Source organism: Ixodes scapularis, unplaced genomic scaffold (genome assembly GCF_016920785.2).
Source record: "Ixodes scapularis isolate PalLabHiFi unplaced genomic scaffold, ASM1692078v2 PGA_scaffold1__304_contigs__length_218370807, whole genome shotgun sequence".
NCBI classification, from domain to species: domain Eukaryota; kingdom Metazoa; phylum Arthropoda; class Arachnida; order Ixodida; family Ixodidae; genus Ixodes; species Ixodes scapularis.
Genome location: NW_024609846.1, coordinates 180,914,301 through 180,932,382, shown reverse-complemented (window position 1 = coordinate 180,932,382; position 18,082 = coordinate 180,914,301). Strand labels below are relative to the sequence as shown.

The 18,082-nt window shown below is 49.4% G+C and overlaps 1 protein-coding gene across 6 annotated transcripts in view; it reads right to left on the bottom strand.

Annotated features, from left to right (window-relative positions):
* Window positions 1-877: 877 nt before the first annotated feature.
* LOC8038489 (NT-3 growth factor receptor) overlaps window positions 878-18,082 on the bottom strand; it is a 279,306-nt gene continuing 262,101 nt past the window's right edge. For all 6 annotated transcript variants that reach the window (XM_029992180.3, XM_040220113.2, XM_040504500.1 and 3 more), the window contains exons 13-15: window positions 13,976-14,213; window positions 3,838-3,996; window positions 878-1,475 (exon numbers count right to left, since the gene is read on the bottom strand). In XM_029992180.3, coding sequence (XP_029848040.1) covers window positions 1,290-1,475; window positions 3,838-3,996; window positions 13,976-14,213 — 583 coding nt within the window. In that variant the 3' untranslated portion in view covers window positions 878-1,289. The remainder of the gene's footprint in view (window positions 1,476-3,837; window positions 3,997-13,975; window positions 14,214-18,082) is intronic.

Here is an 18,082-nt window from a genome sequence, read left to right as displayed (position 1 = left end):
AAAAATATATATTGTTGCATTTAAGCAATAAAACAAAAACAAGAACGCAGAAATAAAGCTCGACTTTTTAACATACTAACGAAACTTCAGCTTTTTTCTTAATATAGATATAAAAGTTTTGGTAGCAAAATGACTATCTTTTTGGAAAGTTACCTAGACTTAGCCGCATCATGTAGGTAGAACGTTGTCTCAATATACAGGGATATATCAGTTACAGAATCACTGTTATCCATGGACGCCCTGACTTCCTGCAATGAACACGCGAAGTGGGGAATTGGTTGAAAAGCGTGGTTACTCCGCACATCCAAGAAACGCGTTTCTCTTGTGAACAATGTAGATATTTTTGCAGATGTTCCTCAACTTTATACCCATCTAGGCAACTCGCATCGTTAGGGGACCAGCCCTAAATAGTGACTACTTGGAACGCCTAAGAACGTACACGCTTACCGTCGCACACATTGCAGGCATGCTTCTACAATAATCAGTGGCAGTGTCAAACCAACGAGATACGCATTATGGCTACCCATTTCATTCACGAGCCCGTGGTCACGTGTGCTTCACGCGGCGCGTAAACGTAAGATACATGACTGGAGTTTACGCGCACTTTGATGCACAATCGAAGACAGCGCGCGCCCGAGGAAATCGACAACCAGGGAACAGACCTCGTTGATCCAAACCTGTCGACGACTCAAGCCTGTAAGACATGACTGTGTGGGGCTAGCACGTTCAGTTTGTACAGAGGACAGAGAAATAGCCTTAACCAGAGAACTACACTCAGAGACAAAAAAAAAAAAATGCAGCCCCGACACAAATTGGACACAGGTCACGCGCTTCTTTGTCGAATGAAAAAACCCCATGGCGTTCATCGATGATAATGAAAAAAAAAAAAAAAAAGAAAGTACATGACGATGGCGATGCAAGCCGCCTTACGGGCCCAACGTACGCTTTGTGTTTGACTCTTAGCTTACCAGGGTAGCGCTTCACACACGGTCTTTTTGCTCCTACGGGGGAAGCCCCAGCTAGAGTATAACATTTACAATCGTTGGAACGAAAACGAAAGCACCACAAAAGAGGGTACCAAAACTCATTGCAGATCGCACAGTAGACAGCGAATCTGTCCCCACGCACCAGTCGACCTCGTACCGAAGCCGATCAGAGTCTTCAGTATCGTCCAGTTCATAATCACGGAGACACGGCGCTGTCAGCAGTCTGGAAGAGTTGTGCTAGAGGTTTTCATTTGCAGCGCTTGTTGGTTGTTGCTTTCAAGCGAGAGTTTATCACAACAGAGATCACTCGATGATAGGCATGTATTCGGACTCAGCCTTGCAAAAGTGGTCGAGCTGCTCGTGCAAGACCTTGATGGGACTCCTGTCCTGGGGCTGTGCTTTCCAGCAGGACAGCATGATTTGGTAGATCTCTTCGGGGCACTCGTCGGGCTTGCCCAATAGCTTCCCGCTGGTTACTTGCTGGATCACCTGAATGTTAGAAAAAAGGAGCATATGAATTCGTCTACACGTGAGTTACCTGCACCACGACCAGATGTCTTTCTTTTCAACCTTTATCAAAAGCCTGTGAAGTTGCCCGGACTTTCATTCCACCACCAGACGTGCGTGAACAAGGGCAGTAAAAAGAAGACGAACGATACTTTTGAGAAGGAGGCTGGTTTTTGTAGGTGTGAGTCTGCTTGCTGCTGCAGTTCTACGTACATTTTGGTTTGGTTGCAGCACCCCCAGCAGAGGTGCAACCACCAAAACTTTTTTTCTCTATCCAGTTTTTGTCTTGACTCATATACTAGGACAATTCTTTGACACGTCTTTCTTATTTACCGTCCAACCTCATCATTGTAAGGCCCTCAAGAACATTACATTACAATTAAAATTATATGTGTTCTTAATCTTTCTCGCTACAAGTATCAGCCAAAATATGGTGATTCAGTGCATAAAAAAAATGAAACACTTTTACGAATCTCTGTAATGCGAAACTAGACTGCAGCTCTTGAGGAGGAGGAGGGGAGTGTATGCCCCTTTTCCTCCTCCTCCTCCGTACCCTCCGCTCCTCCTTTCCTCCTCCCCTTTTTCTCCTCCTTCTCTCCCCTGCTCCTTCTCCTCCTCATTCCCTCCTCCTCCTCCGTTCCTCGTCACCTCCTGCCGCTGATTGGTTCATGGGTGACGTGCACGAAGTCGTGACGTAATTTTCCCGCTAAATTTAGCGGGGAAACTGAATTGGTGCTGAGGTCACGTGACGTCAATTTCTCCGCTAAATTTAGCGGGGACACTTAACCCGCCAAAGTTAGCGGGCAAATTTTCCCGCTAACTTTAGTGGGAATATTTCCCGCTAAATTTAGCAGAAACATTTCCCCGCTAAATTTAGCGGAAAAATTTTCTCGATAAATTTAGCGGGAAAATTTCCCCACTACCTTCAGCGGGAAAACGTCCCACAATGCAACGCGCGCAGTTACGCCGACGGCGACGCCGCTCAACCCGGAAACGGGCGCCTAAGAGCTGCGCTCCAGAACTAAAAAAATACAGGGAGGCTTATTAAAGGGACAATGAAGGCGATTTTATTAAATTTTTTTAAATAGTGTTTTTAGGCTTTTTGGGAACCTGGCATACTGCCCAATTTTTTATAGACATTTGTGACGCGTATTTCTGTACCTATGAAAGAACTGAAGAAACCGAAACTGAACTATCTGCGTTTCTCGTTTTTGGGCCTCCGAAAACGGAGGTAACGTAGAGAGTGACGTCACATGTGAATTGTGGGTACCGGTAGCATTTAGGGCGTCGAGATTCTGGTTACCGCGGTGGGTTATAGCAGCGCGGTGGCGCGGTCGTTTCGTCGGACCAACATGGACGGCAATGCCGCTCTCGCGAGCGAATTCGGGCTCCTGTTCAGTGACCTGACACCAACAGAACGGGAGATGCTCCTAAGGACACGGAACTCTGGAATTCCTCTTTACGAGGACGCCCCAGAATTGCCGCCGACCCAGACTCCTACTAACCTGAAGGTTCTGTTCAAAGTCTCCTGTCCGAAAATGTAGCGAACAAATTCTGACGCCATCGCCGAGACCTCTGCGCAAGACAAAGCTGTTCAACCAGAGACTTCGCAATGCTTCCTCGCTTGGGAGTAGGTGAAAACTAGCGTCGCCCGAACGATCACGGGTCTTCAGTCGACCGTTTGAACATCCTTCAACAGCGCACAAATTTGGCATGACTACCGCTTTGCAGAATCCCTCGAGTGCCGTGTTCCTAAAGTAAACACGGCACCGACATCTGAAACCAGAACCAAAAAACTCCCGCGTGCTCCACGCCGTGTTCTTTATTTTATATATTTTGTTTGCCCATAGTTTCTCGTTGCCCGTTTCGCGTGCAGTGTAGAAAAGAGAAAAATAAATATGGTGTTTTATTTACGGTTTAGTTATCATTTTCGGTTCGATTTATAGTTTTGATGGTTAATCAAGTGGAATGAGAACAGTGTTCATAAAAACCACGAACCAAAGCGTGACCGAGGGCACGTGTCTCGTTTCGACCAATCGCTGACACGTCTCTTGTGACGTCACGCTTCCAGGCCCCGCAGGGTCACGTGACCTCCGCTTCTGCTGGTTTCTCCCGCAACGCTCGGGGCGTCGCCTCGATCGATCCCGGTACGATTATTACCGTGACTGTTTAATTGATTTTCGCGGCACACAAGCGCCGGTTTTGGCTGAAATTTGTCCAACGTGGCCTGATGCGTGCCGGGAACCCAGTTCAATCGCCAAAAAAATATCCGAAATTGCCTTCATTGTCCCTTTAATGACGTCGAAAGTGAGGGTACAAGGAAGGAAGTCATGTGCCACTTTACCTCATGGTTGGACAGCTCGTACCAGGGCTGTTTCCCAAGGGCGAAGATCTCCCATAAGACGACGCCGAAGCTCCACACGTCTGATTCGACTGTGAACTTGCGGTAGAGGATGCTCTCCGGGGGCATCCACCGGATAGGGAGCATTGTGTGCCGGCCCACCTGAAGAGCGTACGGTTTAAAGTTAGAATAGACAGTTCTACAACTTAGGCCTGTAACACACGCCGAACAATGGCGGGTATACGCTACTATAAATAGAATTAAGCCATCATTCGCCTTGTTTATGTGGCAAATTGTCCGGTTTTATTGATGGCCACTTCTGCGCTCTAAAAGTATGGTAGTGAAGAATGAGAAACACAGCAAAGACTCGTTTATTGGCGCAGAAATTATTATAATTATCTTACTTTCTTGTTGTGGGCGTTTAACCTTTTTTTATTGGCGAAGTTTCATATATAGCAGATTATACGTGGTGGTGACGTGGAACCACCCTCCCCCGCCGAACTGGGGACGAAACGAGCAAAAATGATGGCCACCAATGCTCCGAACCCCTAGTATGGTGCCTGGAGCGCGTCTCCGACTGGTATGTTTAGCGTCCTATCTCGCCCATACATCAAAAGTGGTCCCGAAGTGGACACAAATGACGTCACAGAAGCCGGAATGTCATGCTGTTGCCTGTTCATATCCTGGCGGTTGGTCGTAGAAATGCTGGCGAAAAGCACGAGCGAACGCGAGTGTCGCTGTCGTCATGGCGTCCCAGGCGTCCCAACTTCCTGCTGCTGTAGCTTCCGTGGACTGTCACAATGAAGAGCGACCTGCAGCAGAATAGGCGTCTGCCACATCCACCACAGCTGCTGGGACACCGCCAGGATCGCGACCGGCGACAGCATGACACTGCTATGACGTCATCAGGCGGAAATCGGAGACCGCTTTTTTGGACGTGGTAAACACACCACTCGAAGACAAGTTCCAGGCACGCACCATACCCCTAGTTCCCCCTGAAGAACACCTCACAACTAACCGCACCAAAGACCAAGAAAAAAACAGACTTAAGGGGCGCTGAAGCTTCGCCTTTAAAAGGGTGGGACGGGATAGCGTTATCGGGCCCCATTCGCGAAGCCTTCTCAGACAAATCAGGGCTATACTTCGCGACAACTTTTCTTGGCAATGCAGTGGAAGGTACGTCCTGCGTCCCCTCTCCCATTTTGAGTTTGCGCAGGCTCTTCTCCTCTCCCCGTAAATGGGGGAGGAGGAGAGCCTGCGTACACTCAAAATGGGAGAGGGGACGCGGGCCTGTACCTTCCACTGCATTGCCAAGAAAAGTTGTCGCCGAGTATAGTTCCCAAGCCGTGCAAGCGTGTGTGCGTGGTCTTGTTGATTGCGTCACGTGTCACGTTGCGTCACGTGGCGTCACGTGTGACGTCCTGTCACGTGACGCGTGACATCACACGTGGCTTTGACACAATGATCCTATCGACCCGCCAAATTTAGCGGAAACTTTTCCGCTAAATTTTGGGGGAAAATATTAATCTAAATTTGCTGGGAAAATTTTCTACTAAATTTAACGGAAAGTTTTTCGCCAACTTTAGCGGGTCGATATGGTCATGACGTCACAGCCACGTGTCATGTCACACATGCCTGAGCGCGTTGCATTATGAGATTTTCGGGTGCCACCGACGCCGACATCGGATTAGATGCGAAAGCATTAACTGGTCCCATGGAGCCGAGCCGGCGGCGTCTGTAACCGCGAAAACCGGCACATAATAGGCTGCGACGCGTCATATCAGATGCTTTGTCACGGAAGCCGGCGCGGCCCATCGAGTTCAAAGCGGACGCGCCTCGAAAATAAAGCACACAAAAAAAGCACATGAACGCAGATGCCTCGTCACGGAAGCCGGTGGGTGCGTTCAAGGTCAAAGTGGACGCACTTCAGAAATAAAACACAAAGAGAAGCATAGCAACGCAATGTTTCGTCACAGAAGCCGACAGGAAGCCGGCAAGGTTCGCCGCGCCTGCGCAGTGGGGGAGCTTAATGTCACCGTCGTAGTAGTAGTAAGCGTTTTATTGGAAAGGAAAACCTGAACAGTTGGCCACTCCTAAAAATGGGGGCGAGTCAGTTCAGGGTTGAGGAATGGGTTAGAGGAGAGACAGATTAAAAGAAAAGAGAGAGAGAGATTAAAACAAAGGGAAGGGGTGGATGACTGTCACTTGTTGGCACTCTGCACTTAAGGTCGGATACTTGTGGTTTATAGGCGATCGAATAATTCTGTGTCTTCTAAAAATGTGAGGAGACGTGCGAATGTTTTAGAAGCGGTCCCGGCCGGACCCGGAGGAAAAAGGATTTCCTCTGTAGTGGCATGTGCGACGCCGGCGCACTGCAGGCCGTCGATGAGGGATCTTCTCTCTTTCGTTAACGCCGCGCAGTCCCAGAGGAGGTGGTCGAAGTCCTGAGGAACATTGCAGGTTGGGCAGAGGGGGTCGACGGCAGAGTTTATGCGGTGGAGGGCTTTCGCCGTGAAGGCACATCCGGTGCGTAGCCTATGCAGCAAGGAGGCGCTGGATCGTTGTAGCTTCGGTGGGACACGTACAGGAGGTTTTCCGCAAGAAACCCGTGGGTCCGGGTGATGAACGATTATATCTTGATGTATAAGTAGTTTAGCTTCGTGTATTTTAGGTATTGTTACCACTGGGACATCAAGGTGATGAGCCGCTGCAGCGAGTTGGTCAGCGGCCTCATTGCCCGAGATGCCAGTGTGCGAAGGTAACCACTGAAAGGTTAATTGCCAGCCCTTTGCTTGTAAGCTTCTCGCTGCGTGCGCGACAAATCGAGCGTATTGCGGTGCGTCTTCAAGACGATCTAACTGTTGCAGCGCCATCCTAGAGTCTGTGAGGATTAACGCTTTGCCACATTGAGGGAGGTTGTTAAGTGAGTCAAGGGCAAGCCAAAGTGCCACAAGTTCGGCAGTTGTCGACGTAGTATAAAAACTTAGTTTCCTGGACTCGGTCATGTTGAGCGCTGGGATACACATGGCAGCAGTAGACGACTTACGGCTATGAAGCACAGAGCCATCGGTGTATACCCGCAGCCAACCAGCGAAGGACGTTTCCATGTGGTCTTCAACAAGGCTCCGGACTACAGGTTGGGCTGTGTTCCGTTTACTTTTGAGAGCGGGAACAGAGTCATTGATGTTTAGTGGTGGAGCGTATGGTGGTGGAGTCATGTAGATGATGTCTGGGTCACCAACGAGTGCTCTGAATTGCGCTGCCAGTTGTCCGAGGTGCGAGAGTGGACGCTGATGAAAACGCTTTAGGAGTGGACCTGTTGATTGACAAGATGACTGTCTTGCTATGTGCCGAGGTGTCAGCTCCCTGCCGTGATTTTCAACGAGATTGACCCTGGCTTCCACTAACGTTGGGGTATTTGGGGAGTATCTTGGTAGGCCCAAGCATAAACGAATTGCGACTCGTTGAAGAGTCTCTATAGCCGAGGATTGGGTGCTGCTAGTGCGGACCAGCGGCAAGGCGTATTGTAGACGTGAGAGGATGAGCCCTCTATAGAGCTGCATCATCATGGCCTGGGGTGTTCCCCACCGACTGCCCATGATCATTCTGATGGCGTTGAGATGCCGGCGACACCTTATGATGGTTGTCTCCACCGCGGGGCGCCAGGAGACGCGGTCGTCTAACAGGAACCCCAGATAGGTGTATGTTCGGACTCGTGCCACATCAGACCCGTTGATGGTATAGACCCTGTTGATAGATGATCTGGCCGTCGGATGATATTGAAGGACTGCGGTTTTGGAGGCGGAAAGCGTAAGCCCTAGTCTTGATATTTCGTTTGCTACTGCTGTTAAGCCTTGCTGGAGCGTTCTCTGCATAATGCTGTATGTGTTAGTAGGAGCTGTAGCCCAAAGGGCTACATCGTCAGCGTAAATTGCCATGTTGATAATCTGCGAATGGCTGTTTATGCGTCGTAAGACGTCTGGGAGAGCTGCCATGACTATATTGAACAGAAATGGGCTTATGACGCTGCCCTGGGGAACGCCTTGAGCAACGTTACGTAGAGAACTGAGCGTTCCGTTTAGGCGAACGCGCATTGTGCGCCCACTTAGGAATGCACGTATGAATGCCAGCGCCCGGCCAGATACTCCAAACTTAAGAAGTTGAGCAATGATGGTTGTATGAGGAACAGCGTCAAACGCTTTCTTGATGTCAAGAAAGATGGCCGAGGTGGCTTGGCGCATCGCCTTAGCTTGCTCCATATCTGACACGAGGTCGCCAATCGCATCTGTTGTAGATCGATGTCTTCGGAAACCAGAGAGCTGGTGAGGTAGGGCACCAGAGGTCTCAAGTTGCCAGTCAAGGCGTCTCAGAATCATTCGCTCCAGAATCTTTCCGAGGCAGCAAGTGAGGGAGATTGGTCTGTATGAGCTCGTTTCACATGTGGGTTTTCCTGACTTGTGTATTGGAACGACCACAGATGTCAGCCAGGCGGGAGGGAGTACCGACGTACTCCAGATGTTGTTTAGGTACGCAAGGAGTCCTGGGAGGGCCATAGAGTCAAGGTTCCGCAGTGCTTGAAAAGTAATTCCATCAGGACCTGGTGCGCTTCGTTTGCGAGAGGTGCAGCGAAGAGCATTTTTAAGCTCCCGCAGCGTGAAATCCGAGTCGCTGGAGGACGAAGGTGGTGACCGGAGCTGGGGGGAGGTCGTGCTGCCTGTGAGAAATCCAGGAGGAGTTATAGGAGCAGAAGTGAATTCATCGGCGAGCAGCTCTGCCGCTTGAGCCACGGTGATGTTCTTGGCGATGACAATGCCGAGGGCAGGTGAGCGGGGAATGGCATGCCCAGCTAGGACACGAGCCATGCGCCACGCTCGTCTTCCACTACCAGGAGTATGAAGCGTCTCACACCGCTGTCGCCACTGTCTTCGTTGCAAGCGATTGGTGTGTCTACGGAATGCAGCGTCGACCCGCCGGTAGTGTTGAATGTCCTCCTGTCGCGATGTTTTGAGTGCGCGTCGCTGTAGCTGTCGGCGCAAAGCACGGAGCTTGATGTATGTCAGGTCTGGGTTTGGTCGATATATTGGAATGGTTACAGTTCGGGTTGATTTGGAGAAGGCCTGAGCTATTGCTGTCATGTAATCGGCATTGTCAAGAGACATTAGTTGCTCAAAGTACATCCGGTAGTTGTCCCAATTCGTCACCGTGCAAGCCTTGTGTGTGACGGGTGCGCTCGATAGGGAAGTGATCTTTATAGGAATATGATCACTGCCCCAGCTATCGGGTTCCGCTGACCATATTGCGCGTATCGAGTTGGTAGCAAAACTCAGGTCAAGTACACTACGCTCTACTTCTGGGCGTACAAACGTAGCGGTTCCGTCGTTCAAGCAGCGGAGACCAATGGCTGTGGTATATTCTTCCAGTAATCTGCCGCGTGCTGACGTTTGTTTGTCTCCCCAGGTCTCGTTATGGGCGTTAAAATCCCCCAGCAGCAGCGTGGCAGGTGCACACCTAGAGAGTATTGTACCTAATATCGTAGGGTCCCAGGAAACGTTAGGCCGTACGTAGGCTGTGACGATGGTTAGGTTTGAGTTACCTTTGTTGATTGTCACAGCCACGTATTCAGCTCTGTGGTCGCAGAGATCAGAAAGATCCACTTGTACTTGAGGTAAGTTCCGGTGAATGTACAAGGACGCCTTGGGTGCATCTGCTGATGTTGAAGTTGTTCGGGGCGTGCTGTTGTATATGACGTATGGTGATAGTCGGATCTCTCCCAGCTTAATGTTAGTTTCTTGTAGCGCTAACACTTCGCCCTGGTGTCTTTGTAAGTGCTGCCTTAAGTCGTTTATTCGTCTCCGGAGACCGTTAACATTCCACTGGATAATTGATGGGATGAGGTTCGTTTTGGAGGGGCACGGAAGTCTATTTCTTGTTACATGTATTTTTCCGTTGTTTTGGGCTGATTTCTCACCGATGTAGTCTAATGACACCAGGAGGTGATGAGTGGTACAACGATGTCAATTATTGTGATTAATGATTGTGCAAATTGAGAATGTAGGGAAGCCAGGAAGGTGCGCAGCATTGTGGTAAGTGTGCAAAGCGCATTCCCGAGGCTTTGTGGCTTAGGTGCTGCGTCAGATCTTGAATTCTTGTAGGTAGGTTGTACGCTGGACTTCCTAGTTGGGTTTTGCTTATCTTTCAGAGGACCGGTCATAGTAGCTTCCTCAGCGCTTGAAGATGCTGAAGGCTCTACAGTAGTAACTGGTGTCTTTGGCGTCGTTGTGGCTGGCTGTTTCTTCAAAGATGGGAGGTCATTCTCACTGTTTAATGGAATTGTGATCCCTTTGTCTTCATTTGTGCGTTGAGGACGCCTCCGAGGTGTCCAGTACCTTCCTGCGCCGCGGGTTTCTTGGTTGCTGATGATGGCTGACTTTGCTGAAGTGTAGTCCATATTGTTTGAGCTTTTGTAATTTGCAATTTGTTTTTCCACCTTGTAGATTGGACACCTTGGTGACGTGGCGTCATGGCGCTTGCTGCAGTTCGTGCACTTAGGTTGTTCTGCTCCGCACGTGCTGATGTCGTGTTCGCCTCCGCATCGGCTACAGCGCTGCGCTTTAGAGCAGGTACTTGCAATATGCCCGAAGCGGTTACACTTCGGACATTGTCGTGGCTTTTCCAAGTATGGGAAGACTTCATATCGAGTGTGGCCTATATAGACGTGCTCGCATGTCACTCCCGAGGAGAAGGTGAGCTTTACTGCCTCCGAAGTTCCAAGTCTTCTTACTTGAATTACAGGCGCTTTTTCTCGTAAAGATGCGCAAAGTTCAGCGTCTGTGATTTCAGTGGATACGCCGCGAATGACTCCAACGTAAGCAGATGGTGGAGGCGGTTCATACGTCATAACTTGAACCGCACCTAGGCTCTTGAGTCGGAGTAGGGCTTTTGTGGATTCCACATTACGTGTGTCGAGGGCCAGCAGATTGAGACGATAGTTCGGTCTGATCTGTATGATGCCGTCAGGAGCGACGTCCTCCAGTTTCTTTTTCAGAACCAAGGGGTTGAGGTTGGTTACGAGTTTGTTGGGTCAGTAGGCTTGACAATGACGGTGAGATTTGAAAGTGGTTGACTTATGATGGTTGATTGACTCGAATTAGAGCCATGGCGTCGCTTCTTTGTCATTTGAGTCGTCCATTTGTCTCCATCGTCAGGCTCATCCGTCATAGAAGCATCGTCGTCAGTGATGGCGGGCTCACCAGATTCGACGTCGGCGGATGCTGGCTTCGGTGCTTCATGGATGCTCATATCCGTTGAACCCCGAAGGGTGGAGACGGATCTTTGGAGTACCGAAGGAAGATGCTCCGAGGAGTTCCGGCCGGTACGTTGGCTGTTGATTATCTAAAATACTACGATCTCTCGGGAGCGATGAGAACAATCGTCCTTCCGCAAGCGTCGTCGTCGTCGTTTTTTTCGTCACCGTCGCTACGCCGTGTGTGATGCGAAGACGTGGCGCACTGGTTGTAGGAATGCGCTGCGTGTCGGAATGCTTTCGCATTTCTGCACGTAAACAGTCTTAAGTGTCTCGGCCGAATTTTTCTGCGAAACAAGCTCCTAAACGCTATCGCGCTAAAAAAAAAAAAAAAGAAAAAAAAAGAAAAAAAAAAAAAAACGTAATTATTCTTAGCATCAACGCAAAGCCCTTTACACATCACCAACGGACTTTCACCGTCGTCCAGAAGATTCACTTGTAGAATCATCACCATTTTGAATGCGAAAGCATTCACTGTCCCATAAAGCGAAGCCGGCATTGTCTGTAGCAGCGAAAAACGGCACCTAAATTCCATCTGTAGTAGTGAAAAACGGCACGTACATTCTCATTGACTGAGTGAAACGACACCCCAATTCCCATTGGCTGCGACGCGTCATGTGACTCCATAGTAACGGCGTCATCGTTGCTAAGGAGCCAGCCGAACTGCTGGCGGCGCAGCGGAAGAGGGGGACGCGGATATGCGCCGGCGTGACGTTAGGCCTAACGTTAGGCTTATCGTTACGCTTTGTGGTCTAACGTCGTGAGCCTGTACGCGAAGCTGTTTGACGTGAAGGGGATGCAGGTAAGCGCTGGCCTAACATTACGCTTTGAGGTCTAACGTCGTCAACCAGTACCCACAGTACGAAATTAAAAGTTGCGCTAAAGACGAGGACCAACTAGCCCGTCACATGATCCCAGTACCCACAGCTAGGGCGATGATGATGGTGATGAGAGTATACGTAATTTCAGCACGCGCCGCGCCGGGCTTCGCACTCCCGCCGATGCCTCGCCTAGCGGCGCAGCAGTCACCAGCGAGCCAGTACGGCATCCCTGCCGGCGCTGCGTCCGCTGCTGCTCCTCTCGGCGCCGAGGAACGTGGCGGCGCCAGTAGCATCTATATCATCGGCGGCCGCTACCTCGGCGGCCACTACCCAATCGGTAGCGAAACATGGCCGTCCACGCCAGTACCACCGCAAACGCCGCAAACAAACTAAAGGCCCTGTCACACTGAGGCAACAGTTGGACAACTCTATCCGGCAACACGAGGAAATCGTGTTGCCGGCGACCCTACCACATCGGGGCAAAAACAACAGTCGGGCAACATGTTGCTGCCGCCCGGCCACCGTGTTGTCCGCTTTGTTGTCCAACAACCGTGTCACACCGCGCTGACGGCGGGGACTGTACGGGGAACAGTCCGCCACCTTGATTGTTTACCTTCGTTCGTGTGCGGCGCGGAGTCGCCGGAAATGTGACTCTACAAAGTGTTAGCGCGTTCGAAGAGCCGGAAATTACAACGAGACGACATCAACCAGTGATTGTGATTAGAAAACTTGACGCAGGGAGTATTTTCCACCCTTTATTATATCAAAATGTTCTTCATTTGCTGACCAAGCAGATAGCCCTAACCGAGAAAAACCGTATGAATTGTTTCTGTCCGGTTCTTTCCTTCGTGCAATTCCTAGTTCTACTGTAAAATTGAGTTAGCACCGGCAGTATCCCAAAGAGTCTCTTGTAACGTTGTGTTCAGCTGAACTGACAGTGCCTAAAAACTGCGACACCGACAGGATCGGCCTTCATAACAATAGACGGAATAAATATTTTTCAATAGTGTCTATTTGCCTACCGCCAGCTCTGTGACCGCTTCATTCCCCAAAAAGTCCTGGGTATTTTTTAAACAAATCAGGCATCTGGTAGCGGCTGTTTCCAAGTTCCAAGCATCAACAATCATGATCAAAGTGATCGTTTTAATTTTCCAATTTTTAATGTTTGCTTTCCTGGGTTATTTTTGTTATACTTTATCAGGTGAGTGGGCATGCCATTTTTTTCATTAGCAATAATGTGAGCTGGTCTCCCGGCAGATCTAATTTCAAAACCATTCTCAACGGTCACGACCGTAGCTAGGATCATTTCGACAATCAGTTTCCGTAATTACGCAGTAAAAGCATTCATCAAGTTATTTTAGCTGCCCGCCAGCCTTAATTACTGTTAAATAACGTTTTCGATGCCTTTATTCGAGTAAGACGTTATTGATAGGGACTAGCTCTGCCATCAAAGCTATCTCTGTTGTCGTGTTGCCGGCCCGAAATTCGCTCAGCCAGCGATCAGGGCAACACACGTTGTCCAACAGAAGTTGCTGCTGTTTTTGTTGACGAAAGTTGTCATACCGAGGCAACAATTTAGTTGTCGCCCATGTTGTTTTGCTGTTGCCGCGATGTGACAGGTTTATCGGACAACACGGGGAGCGAGCAAAAAGTTGCCCGACTGTTAGACAACGTGTTGTGTTGCTGTTGCTGTCGTGTTGGCTCAGTACGACAGGGCCTTAAGAGAGTGGAAGAACGCCATTAATGGTCTCGCATTCACAACTCATAAGAAGTGCTTAGGTGTCCTCGAAATGTTTCTTTTGTCCATAAAATATCACTGCATTATCTTTAGATGCAGCGCCAGGGACTTTCATGGTACGACGGCTTGCCTTTCTGTGGCGCCACGGCTCTCCTGAGCTAAGAGAAATATCACTATCATTACTTTTGATTAATTCATGCTACCGCTGCCACTAGCATGACTGAATGTGCCAATGAGCTCACAAAATTTGCTCCAGTCTTACTTCATTGCCCAACTCACCCGGTAGTAGTCCGTGCTGTAGACATCCCTGGACATGCCGAAGTCTCCAATCTTGACGACGAGCATGTCTCCGACGAGACAGTTCCTGGTCGCCAGGTCTCTGTGTACAAAATGCTGCGACGCCAGGTACTCCATGCCACAGGCCACCTGGGTCGATATCTTGAGCAGGTCGGCCCTGCTCAGCGGCGGCACCTGCTTGCTCTTGGGATCGAGCACTGTGCTGTCAGGACCTCGGTCTCTGGTGTTGCGAAAACAGCAAAAGCAAGGGACTATTAGTGGGCCTGGGGACAGTCTGCGACGTGGTCCGACGCCTGTACCACACCGGCGGCGTGGCGGCTTAAGACCAATCGTCGATGGAAGATATATTTGGATGATATCTACGGTATCGCTTGCAGTATGTTTTGTTGTCTGTATTGTTTCATTCGATTTTCAATTGTAGCGCCGGGTACGAAGCAAATGATCATTCTACATTACCCGCATTGAGGTGCAACTCAGCGATTTACCAGTGTACAGAGAGCGACGCTGTTAACGGGGAAAAGGAAATAGAATGTTTTCTTTCCCCTTTTTTTTAAATTTTAAACATCGGAGTGCTCTCCATAGCGCTTGGCGCTGGCGCCAACTAAGGCGCTGCAATTTGGTGTTCATAAATGCCCTCTTTAAACAAAATACAGAAAAGCGCCGATGTTCTCCGTCTTGGCGATGTAACAATTCTACTAAAAGGAACTTGCAAGGTTCTCCGGGCCGCTTGGCTTGATTTTTTTCGTTGCTAATCCGAGTGCCAGCTTTTTTAATCCGAGTGTCCCTGAATGTAATGTAGCTGTAAACCAATTTAATTCAAGTTTCCAACATTTTAATCCCAACGCCTTTCATTTTACGTTAAGAGTCACACAATCTAATTCGTTCATATCTGTGAAATAGCTATGACCACTAACTCATATCCTACGACCGTCTTAGAGGTCTGAGTTGCTCGCAAGTCACGAATTACTTTTCACTGCTTATGCGCGTTGCGTGATTGATTCTCTGGTGAATTTTTAGGGACTTCTTAAACCATAATACGTAAGCTCGAGACTGAATGATGGGATGTTTTGTCGGTTTTTGGTACACTAACGAGAATTTTCAAAAGCCTTGACAGTGAAACCGTGTTTAAAAAAAATGTATTTCAATTAGGTGTAAGCATTCAATGGCATGAACATTTTCATCGCAAATCAAGACACTGATTTTTGACTGCGTGGATTTCACACTTGAAAATGTGAGTTACATGTTCTTGTTTTTAAGGGCCTCCACAATGTACTTGAAATGAGTGTAGTCATAGGCCGCGCAATCCACACTTTGAATTTTCTGAATTGCTTCTTGCGCCGCCGTTTGGAGTATCTTCCATCGGTGTTCCTTTAAGGCTGTAGCTTCGGCCCGCGCAAGTAAGGCTGCGCTATGCTCACTGAGGTAAGCTTTTACGCCCAACTTGAACTTGGGAAAACATCCCTTCAATGCGGAGAGCGAGTCGCCTGCTTCTTGCACAAGAGCTGCGGTGACGTCAGAGCGACGCAGAGCTCTGATAGGCTTTGATCGAAAGATAGTGGGTAGACCTCAATGCTACCTCGAGGTCTACCAACTATTTTTTTCAATCAGCCAATAAGAGCTCGGCGTTCTGACATCATCGCAACCCCTGTGCAAGCAGACGAACTTGCGCTCCCTATTGGGTTGAGGAACGGACTCTATGGCGGTAAATACTTCAGAGTACCCCTGAGGCAAGGCGGCGTCTTCTCCTCGTCGCTGCGCGGGAGCATTATCAAATATATCGACCGCGTCCTGGCTGGGAGCTGTTGCCGTGGTCTCTGTCAAGCCTTCCTTCAGGAATTAATTGAAAGTCAACTAGGACACTTTTTGCACACTTCTCTATAAGACGATACTGTCAGCAGGCTTGCATGCGAGAATGTTGATATTGGGCCCTCTGTTACCTTTAGTTCTCACGACGGCGTCCTTCCCACGTTTTGACCTCCCAATCCTCCGACTACGCCAAATATTGAAGTTTGTCTCGTCAACGCAATATCGATGTTGAAGCGGGCCGTCCCCCTGCAGCCGCGAAGTGTATTCTTTTCTTGCACTTTTTACGTCTTCGCGATTTCGGTCAACAGGTTCAAGAGAATGTTGCTTTGTTGTGTAACCGTGTCCATCCAAAAGTCTCTCAATTGTAGATATATTGATTTGGATACCTGGTCCAGTTGCTTCATGCTCCTGTTTGAGTTTCTTCAGCGTGCAAGTTGGGTGTTCATCCACCATAGCTGCCATATCCTACACAACATCGGAGACGAATGTTTTCTTTGAGCCTCTTCTGGGTTTCGGATCTTCTTGTCAATCTTCGCAATTGACCGAGCAGTTTTGATGTTTCAGCAAGTTGATTGATGCTACCGCCTTGTCGCCAGCAGTCAAACAGCCCCGCCCGTCGGATACCTTTTGGTAGGACTGCTTAGGTAGGTTTGCACCCTTCCGAGGCCGACTCCGACACCTTGCATTAGTTAAACTCATTGCCAAGAGCGTTCAAAATGCGGGTGACTTACGTGCAAATCGTCGAACCGGTCCAATAATTTTTATCAGCCTCGGAGAGTTGAGGATCGGCCGCCGTCCGCGACCAAGCGGGAGATGCCAGGTTATCGTCTGTGACCGCGGCAAATTGGGGTTGCGTGTATGTTTACACAGCCTAGAACTTGGTCTGTCTCAACGGGCGACGAGTCTGCAAGCTATAGATGAGAAATTTAGCCAGCCGCTAGCCTCGGGTGTTTAACGTACATCACACAGTAGTGACACACAACCGCATGCCGGTACGATGCTCAACCAGATCGAAGCGGGCAGGTGTGGGGATTGAGCCAAGGATCCTGGGTTCTGCAGCGCGAGCTTTCACTTAGTGCGCTCCAAGCTGGTGTGCGCTAGCCCACTTGGCCACCGATCCTCCTGCAACCGCGGCACGACGCAAGCATACCGCGAAGTGTTTGCAGACGATCTAAAGTAGCAGACGAAGCCCGTGGATGAAGTCGTCTCATGGCGCATGACCATTTCGAAGTTTTTGCAGGCGATTTGAAACAGCAGAAGAAGCTCTTTGATGAAGCAGCGGCCCGGTTCAAACATACCGCGAAGTTCTCGCAGACGGTTGCCGTGGGATAGCAGACGACGTCCGTTGATGAAACCATCGGGCAGCGCTTCTTGCGTCGTCTGCAAACACTTCGTGGTATGCTTGCGCCGTGCCGCGGTTGCAGACGATAAGCTGGCATCTCCGCCTTGGTAGCAGACGGCGTCCGATTCTGAACTCTCCGAGGCAGATAAGAATTATTAGAGCGGTTTGACCAATTGCACGCAAGTCACCCGCATTTTGAACGCTCTTGGAAATGCGTTTGTCGAATGCAATGTGTCGAGGTTGACTTCGGAAAGATCCAAACCTACCTAAATAATCCTACCAAAAGGCAACCGATCAAGATCGGGCGCAGCTGATTGACTGCTGGAGACGAGGCGGTAACATAAAGCAAATTGCTGAAACACTAGGAATTAACGTTAAAACTGCTCGGTCAATTGCGAAAACTTACAGAGGTGAACCGGAACCCAATGGAGGCTCAAAGAAGACATTTGACTCCGATGTTGAGCAGGATCTGGCAGCTATGGTGGATGAACCGCCAATCTACACGCTGAAGCAACTCAAACAAGAGCTTGAAGCAACGGGGCCAGGTATTAAAATCAGCCTATCTATTTGACTGACAGACTTTTGGATGGACACGGTTACACAACAAAGCAACTTTCTCGGCAGCCCGTTAATCGAAATCGCGATGACGTAAGAAGTGCAAGAAAAGAATATGTTTCGTGGCTGTAGGGGTACGGTCCGCTTCAGCTTGAATATTACGTTGGCGAGAGAAACTTTAATATTTGGTGTAGTCGGAGGCTTGGGAGGTCAAACCCGGGAAAGGACGCCGTCGCGAGAACTAAAGGTAACAGAGGGCCCAATATCAACATTCTCGCATGCATGTCTGCTGACGGGATCCACTTGTGGAGAAGTGTAGAAAAAGTGTCCTGGTCGACTTAAAACGAATTCCTGGAGGAAGTTTCGAGGGAGATCATGGCAACAGC